The following is an 8,752-nucleotide window of genomic DNA, read 5'->3' as shown; positions in this document are numbered from 1 at the left end:
TTGGTAGCGAAAATATAAATTAGAAAACTTCATTTAATATCACTCTTTATTGATTTTAAAAAAATAATTATATTACACATTCATTAAAATTAGAGCCTATAAAACAATAACATTCTCAAGATACAATGTACGGTTGGCAACATTACCGACTTGCGGCCGCAGCGCCATCTCTACCACTAAAGAAAATCAAGCCAAAAATATCTTTACATCTAACGTACTTACGGATATACGAATTTCATTCATCTTACACCAACTAGATGATAAATTCTTATAAAAATTTAGGCCCTAAGTACTGAAAATAAATTAAGGGAACACATACATTGAAAATGAAAAATAAAATATTTAAAACCTCTAGGATTAAGATTACAATGGAAATATCGATATAGTTAACAAAAGAATGTCTTTAGGAATAGTATGGGGCAGTAAAAACGAGTGACGCTAATAGTATATCACAAGGAACATGTCAAGATGAAGAAGATAAATAAATAAATATATACAGGACAAATAACACATATTTAGTTAGTCTCGAAGTAAGTTCGAGGCTTGTGTTAAGAGATACTAACTCAACTATAATATATTTTATAATAAAACTTATATAGATAGTTGCACATATAGAGAAGAAAACAAAAATCCGAGGGCTTAGATTATGCTTTAATTTTATGCAGAAAATGTTTTTCAGACGGTATTTTCATTTGAAGGTTAATATAATGTTGGTGTACGTAAAAATATTGCACAGCCGATAAACAAATATCATTTGTAACAATAATGTTTTGAAGCTACTTTAAAGTTCGTCTATATCGATCAATTATAATGGCGCTTGCACTCTCATATTATTTATGATAAATAAATCTCGTATTTGAATTCAAAGACATTTAGAATTTCAAAATATTACATGTCGGCACTATTACATACTTTTATTCTTAAAACTAGGTATACAAAATAGGAATCTGCAATAAAATAGTACGTCGGCTTGCTAACATAGCAATTTATCAAAGAAGACAATAATATTATAAAACTATTAAGTTGGGGAAAAGATATGTGCGATTCAACTATGACACTGTACCGCCAAAGCTATGCTTCGCGGACGGAAACAAGGTCTAATAAGTAAATACATATATAAGAAAAATAAATTTGTGTTCTAAAAATAAAAAAGCCAATATGAATTCTATACTTGACTGGTATGGCGATGTATATGTTCTGCACAATGATTGGTCCAAATTCAGGTCTCGTCATATTTTTAATTCAACATCCATTAACTTAATCTAATATGTCATTAGATGTTTTGAATGTTTACATGAATAGTCGCCGGTATATACGTTAGTGAGACTAGGATAAAATGCACACAAATGGAATGGAAGGAGACAAGACTTATACACTACAAGCACCAGAAGATCTCGAATGTTAATGGGTATACGTTCCTAGTCTTATACAGCTACGTACAGGGTTAGATACCTAATGTTATACAACTTACACCTTACATTTTATTATGTAATTCACAAACATGACATCAACTTTCTTAACAACAAGAAAGCTAACAAACATATTGCAGATTCCCAAAAGTCAGTTACATTATGTTCTCCGAACGTTAAATTATGACTTCGTTATATTATAACCCATATTATAACAAAACATATTATGCATTAATAGTAAACAATAATTAAATTATTAAGAAAACAAGTCAACATGAGCTAGATATAAAATAAAATATGCAACTAAAAACATGGACGTAATTTAACTGAATATGTTTCGAACAGTTAATCAACTAAACTTAAATATACTTTCACACCCTGTAAAACTAAGACCCTGAAAGGAAATATAACTAGTAATTTTGGAATCTAGGAGAATGTAGTGGTTTTCAGTTCACGTTGTGGCGGTAACAGTCCGGGTCGCCTCGGTTCCCAGCGGTGTGAATGGCATTGAGCTAGCTGTGGACCCAAACACTTACCTCTCACTGGTCTTTGCGCGCCTTCTTCTTGCTTTTCTTAGGCACCTTCGCGTCCGTCCAAGTGTCTGAAATAATAAGAGACTGATATTTTTTTTTCTTTTTAACTTTGATCCAGTACAGGTTAGGTTCCCCTGCAAAGGTTATGGAGATCAGGAATCGCTTCGTGTAAAACCCTGTCGCACCCAATCTAGGGTAATGTTAAAAAAAGCGCACCCCAGGCTCCTCTCCAGAAGTGAGGAATTAACCGCGATTAATAACTTGCATATATTCTATGCAACAAAAATCACCACAAAGAAAGTGAAGTTTTTACCTCCAAGTTCATCAAAGGCAGGCGCATTTGGTTTCTCGTCTTGTTTCTCCGAAGAGTCCGAATTGTCTGCGGGCTCAGCTTTCACAGAAGCTTTAGAAGCAGCAGCAGTCTGTAAGTTGGATAAACATTAACTATTTTCATGATTTTACATATGATGAGCAAAAAGTAATTTGGTTTTTTACTATCATAACTATTAAGTGTGGGAAGGGATTCTACATATTTCAGCAAAATATATACTTAGTAAGGAATCTTTATCAGTAGCAAGGGCTAATTAAAAACTAAAGAAACCTAATTATGTACATTTTTCTATATAGTCACATTGGAAACTAATTTTAATAATAATATTTTGATTCATAACAGATATAAAATGGCGATGTGGACTCTTTAAACTGCGCAGATTACTGCATCCGGTGCAAGAAGACACATCATTAATCAGTTTTATGTAATACATACAGTCATGTCTATATCCCATGTGGGGTAGACAGAGCCGTCAGTCTCGAAAAGACTGAAAGGCCACGCTCAGCTGTATGGCTTCATAATGTAATTGAGATTAAAATAGCGACAGGTTGCTAACCCATCGCCTACAAGAGTAATCCGGAGTTTATAAACATATCCGTTAGTCTTGTCGGTAACCAGAAACACGGAACAGTTTCAAGTGAAAGGAAACATTACCTCGTTGGCCTTCTTCTTGTTCTGTTTCTCCTTGTTCTCCTTCTTCTTGTTGCTCCTGAGATCCTTGACTTCAGTCAGTTCCTCCGCCTCGTCCGCGTCCCCGCCGCCCAGCGCGGCCTGCTCACGGCGCTCCGCCTGACAATACATATATAGGTAAATACAAGAGTCTTGAAAATACAGAGGTCACATTTAAGCGATATGGCTTACTGGTGGAATTTAGATTCAAATAGTGAAGGTTCCTAGCCCATCACCTAAAAGAAGAATCCTAAATTTATTACCGTATCCCTTAGTCGCCTTTGACAACATCAATGGCAAAGAGAGGAATAGGGTACCGGACAGTAATCGAAAAAAAATCTAAGTTGTGTTTTAAAATAAAGTTTTTTATACAAGAACATCACTTAGTAAAGATTTTTAAGAAATAACAATGATTTATAATTTTAAATCAATAAATAAAGTTGCAAAAATCCAATATTTTTTATCTGTGCAGCGTAAGAACCCAAACACCAATCACAGTGGGTGACGTCATACCTCAGAAGTGATAAGTAAACAACACTGCTTTGTATGTTATTTCGAGTTATTCTACGATTTATTAGCATTTTTCTAAAAATATTTAATTGTAATTAGTTAAGAATTGAAGGACTTTACTCATAACAGAAGTTGTCGCAAGTGCTTGAAGCCGCCTATATCAAGCTTTTATCATGGAACAAGGTTAATAAAGCCGACAATAGAAATCTCTCAAAAGATTGATATTTTCATGGTCGGCAGTTTCTTTGCCACTAATACCGACTTTTATTTTGCTGAATTTCGCAATGTGAAAACATTTGTGTAAGTATTTCAACCTCTTTTTGTTTATCTTAACAACAGAAATTATTGAAAAAATAACAAACGAAAACATAACCTAAAACTAGTTTCATTGCTTACAAAGTTATTTTCACATATGTTTTTTTTTATGATTTTAAAGGTTACATTATTATGGGTTTTGCATGTTTCTAGATCTGCGAGAAAATACTTAAATTATCCAAGCACTGATCACTTGTAATAAGGCTTGTTTTCTAAACATATGACGTCACGCGATCTGAATTGACGTAAAGTGCTGTTTTCGCGGCAATTTTAAATAAATTATGTTTTTGACGTTTTTTAATACTCCAAATGATTTATTTATTTAAAATAATATTTTTTATGGATATATAAATAAATAAAGATTATTTTTAAACACAATCTGAAAAGTTGTCCGGTACCCTATTGTCTCATTCCGAAGAGCCGGGAATTACATGACACTTACTAAGGCATCCCCACACAATTTTGTCATAGTATTATCCACGGCCTGTTTGGGGTAATAGTTCTCTCCTCTCGCCTTCAAATCTCCGGTCAGGTCATGATGGAGTTATCAAGAGTACCCTAAACCAATAACTTACAAGAAGAGAGTTATGAAAGTGGATGAAGTGAAAGATAATTATTTCGAATAAGCTCTTTTATTTGATATCAATATTAAGGGAATATGGTCAATATATGTGTGAATATTTTGTGGCAATGGCCATTTTAAATTAAATTTAACATTAGTTTAAAAATTACTGACTTATTTGTACTGCCGTTATATAAGCTAATCAGCTGGCTCTTGTATAAACAAATAAATAGACTTAAGGTCTATTTATTTGATGTTTGATCATGATGACATGAGCAAAGCATATAAATATTTGGTTATATAATAGTATTGGTTTTTAGTAAAGTATCTGCTATTATTTCCTTTGTATTCCAAAAGTATTCTACTTAGCTGTCTGTAATTGTTGTTTGAATTAAACCAACTGTAAAAGTTTTTATGTTAGTATTTAATGTAAGTTATTTTGTTTTTTCTGTAAGTATATATATTTATTTAGTTTGACCCCACACACTGTCAGACCCAATGGTTCACTGGTAGATACATAATGCTTCTAGCAATAAAGCAATTTAAAAAAATAATAATAATAGTACAACAATTAATTCAGACTTATATTACCTGAAACACGTGCAAAACAAATTAAGATTTTAAACTTGTGCAAATTCAGTTTCTATACTAAGTACTTTAATATGAGTCTTTAAGAACTATTTTAAAAATTTTGTATACAACTTGTCTAAGGTGAAATAATGAGGAACAGAATGAATAACTATAAAATTTTCTGAAATTTTCTTAACTTCAAACTGTATCAAAGGCTTCATTACCACAATCAAATTTTGAAAGAACTTTATGAAGTTACATAAAAATCATGTGTTAAACATCTGCAGGTTAGGTCAAGCTTAGGTTTTTAAGAATTTGAAATAACAACTGCATCGTGTAGTTCGAGACTGGAACCGGCTCAATGAGAGTGTTGTCACTGCACCTTCGGTCAACAGTTTTAAGAATAGATTAGATAAAATCTCCAAAGTTTTGGATACACACGCATCAGCTTAATAAGCTGCTAGTGTGTTATAAAATAAAATAAATAAATAAATCTAACAATTGAGTGTACTTATAAATATGTGAGTTTATATATATATATATTATTTATGTATGTTTATCTTTAATTATGTAGAAATTTATTGTTTATTTTACTGCATCTCAATGCTTTTTATGTGCGCTGCCTTTTAATTATGGATTTTCCTTTATATTTTGGTTGACTGGAAGAAATCCCATTGGGGATAAGTCCCCCATTGTACATATTCTTCTAAATCCAATAACTGTTTTGTAATTTTTATGTGCAATAAAGAGTTTACAAACAAACAAACAACTATAGTTTCCTAAAATCAAGGCAAAATGTTTCACATTCAAATAAGTTTACCTCTTTGAGCACACGCTGAACTTCTTCAATTTGTGCCTGTAAAGCTGCAGCAGCTTCTTCATCAACATCCGGCCCCTCTGCGCTGATCACACGGATTGTTTCCTCTTGAGCTTCCTCCAGGAAAGGCCGTGCAGCTTCCACATCTGCATCTTTAGTTTTCTTGTTCTTTTTGGCTGGACTCTCTTTCTTCTTTTGACCTTCTTCTGGATTCTTCACCTTCAAACATAAGTGTTTAATGAAGGAAGCTTCCCAATTAATATTTGCACAAACCAAATTATTTTATTTTCCGGTCCCCAGCTAATTAATTAGCAAAAATACTAAATTTTGAATTTTCAAACATGTCAACAAATAAGTGCAAATAAGACCCTATTTAAAAAAACAAACACAGTAGGCTTTCTACTTACTGAGAGATCACCAAATATAGGTCATAAAACAGATAGTTTGAATAAATACCTTCTTTTTGTCACTCTTCTTTGGCACCTCCTCCCACACACCCTCGTCAAAGTCTGCTGGCTTCTCTTGCTCTACAGCAGTCTTCTTTTTGCCTCTCTTAGCATCCTCCTTGGATTCTTTCTTGGTAGCCCGATCTGTCAGTCTCTCCTTTGGTTTTGGTCTGTCAGCTTCTTTCACCTTTTCCTCCTTTTTCTCCTTCGTAGGAGATTTTTTGGAGTTGTCAGACTTTGCCTTCACATCATCGGTTGTTGTACGGTTGGGTGAAGACTTCTGTAACATAATTCACAACTTTAAAAACAATGCAACAACAACAATTTTATAAGAAGCCATTTAACTGTAAGCTGGAAAAACATATTTGTATCATATAAGTAACTTATGTAGGTACAAAGGATATTCCCATTTAGAGATTCATAAGCAGACAATAATTACTCAAAGGACAATACAAATTAAATAAATGTTTTACCCTTAAGTACTTAGGTTTTAAAGTTATCCTTGACACCATACAGAAATGAGGAATGTCTTTCCACAGTGTTCCCAGACATCAATAGTAATGCTGTGAAACACACCGCTGTGACAGTTCCTCTATTCCCGGTTAAACAGCGAGCATATGCTAAGGTTAAAAATAAATTAGCGCACTAGCCACTTAGGCGAGCGGGAACAACGTATTTGTTTCACTAACCTTGTCCTTAGTTTTTCTCTTCTTGTTCGACGATTTCCTATCATCCAATACTAGTGGCAGCTTATCAAATTGTGGCTGTTCCGCTGAATGGAAACCGAACACAAATACTAAAGCTGCGCATACTAATACAACAGCTACAGCCGCCACAGGAAACAAAAACTGCGTATTGGAGACTTGCCTCAAAAGTTCCATCGTAAAGATCTATCTCAAAACCGTTAACAATTTGTAGTCCACATAAAAAGGTGTCGTTATGGTTTGATAATGTTGAACAAATTAATTCCCGAATGATAAAAGCAGACACGGAGACATGATGACGCGGCGCTGTGACGTGCCAAAAAATCGCGATTAGTTGGGGTTAATGTTACCAGAATTAAATATTAATACAGACCGTACCAAACAAATAAAATTTAAAAACAACTAAAATAAAGAAGGGTTATGGTTTGTTGTCGTGATCATGCATGTTACAGGAAGGTAAAAGTCAATCAAGGGAAGGACCACTAAACTTGGGATTCTTCTATAATTAATATCAGAACCACAGATAATGACAAAAAATCTTAAGGGTTATGTTGTTGCTTTGCTTGGTCAAACTTCTACAGCAGCCTTTATTTAGTAATTTCTTATTAAAGAATATAAATATCTTTGGCGACCTCTCTGCTGAATTGACGTGGTCGAGAGTAACTGTGGGAGTCACAGATTTACTTCACGCTTAGGATTGATTGATAGGAGGAGAACTTGAAGAATTAAACAAATTACAAACAGATAAGACTTGTGAATCATAACTTTGGCATACTGGAGACGTCTATATCACACTTGCATAATGTTCAAAGTAAGTAGTATCAGTTAAGACATCACTTCGAAAAGTCAGCTGTGGTCATAGCCAGTCGTGGCGGAGAAACAAACTAGGGATGCGATCAAAGATCAATTAAACGAAGATTCAAGGTCAAAGGATTGATTTTTCAAAACGATAGAAATTACTGAATCAATACAGGGAATCGATGTTTCAGCCTTAAAAATCGTCATTTAATATTTTTAAGTTTAGGTGTGAACCATTGGAAGCTTTTCCTTTTTCATGTAAAAAAATTGAAAAATACATGGCTTTTATAATGTGACTTTTGATATGGTTATAAAATGATAGTAATTATCGAATTCCCTGTACTAAAAAAACTGACTTTACTGGTAAGAGATCAATTATTACGTTGCCTATCTCGTTTTTTCATAAAATGGATTTATATTTTCATTATGAAATAACGATATTTTTAGAAATCGACCTTTTGGACCTCGTTTTATTCGTGAATCGATACATCCGCTTAAGATTCTGATCAATTAAAAATCGACTTTATTCAGGAAGAAAAGCTAACCCTATCTAACCTTACGGCTATGGATTTACGGTGTGAAAAGTACTGACGGCATCTGAGCTATCTATAGTATCGACACAATCGATATTATGCTTTCACTCAATTATCAACACTAGAAATTGACATTACAAGTACCTACCAGTGTTTCCGCAATGAGGGGAATTTCCCCTTTTGAGGGGTAATCAGGGTCCTGAGGGAAGGAAAAAGGGGAAACACTATAAAAGAGGAAATTGTAGGAAATCATATATTAAACCTCGTCTGAAATGTTGCACAATGAGGAATTTTGCATATGAGAAATCCGCTAGATATCACGACGTAAACTATCTGCCATGTGAAATGTCAATGAACAATGTTATGTCAAAAAATCAATCATGCTGCAATTGGAACACACGCATACGTTTGCGGATTCTTCATACGGTAAACCCTCATTATTTATGGACTAGCGTGTTACCGTATAATAAAAAAACATATGCATATGCCGCAAACTTACACTTATTCCTATTCTGTTTAAGGCTTCAAATATTATCCTGTGCTTTAACATACTGT

The 8,752-nt window shown here is 33.6% G+C and overlaps 1 protein-coding gene across 1 annotated transcript; it reads right to left on the bottom strand.

Annotated features, from left to right (window-relative positions):
* Positions 1-28: 28 nt before the first annotated feature.
* Positions 29-7,199, bottom strand: LOC106135162 (serrate RNA effector molecule homolog). Its single transcript, XM_013335388.2, has 6 exons — positions 6,852-7,199; positions 6,173-6,442; positions 5,720-5,935; positions 2,928-3,062; positions 2,256-2,364; positions 29-2,010 (listed from the first exon to the last, which is right to left on the bottom strand). Exons 1-6 carry the CDS (start codon positions 7,041-7,043, stop codon positions 1,949-1,951), a joined length of 984 nt encoding a protein of 327 aa, XP_013190842.1. The 5' UTR covers positions 7,044-7,199; the 3' UTR covers positions 29-1,948.
* Positions 7,200-8,752: the final 1,553 nt, after the last annotated feature.

Source organism: Amyelois transitella, chromosome 11 (genome assembly GCF_032362555.1).
Source record: "Amyelois transitella isolate CPQ chromosome 11, ilAmyTran1.1, whole genome shotgun sequence".
Taxonomy (NCBI): Eukaryota; Metazoa; Arthropoda; class Insecta; order Lepidoptera; family Pyralidae; genus Amyelois; species Amyelois transitella.
This window is presented reverse-complemented; position numbering and strand designations above follow the sequence as displayed.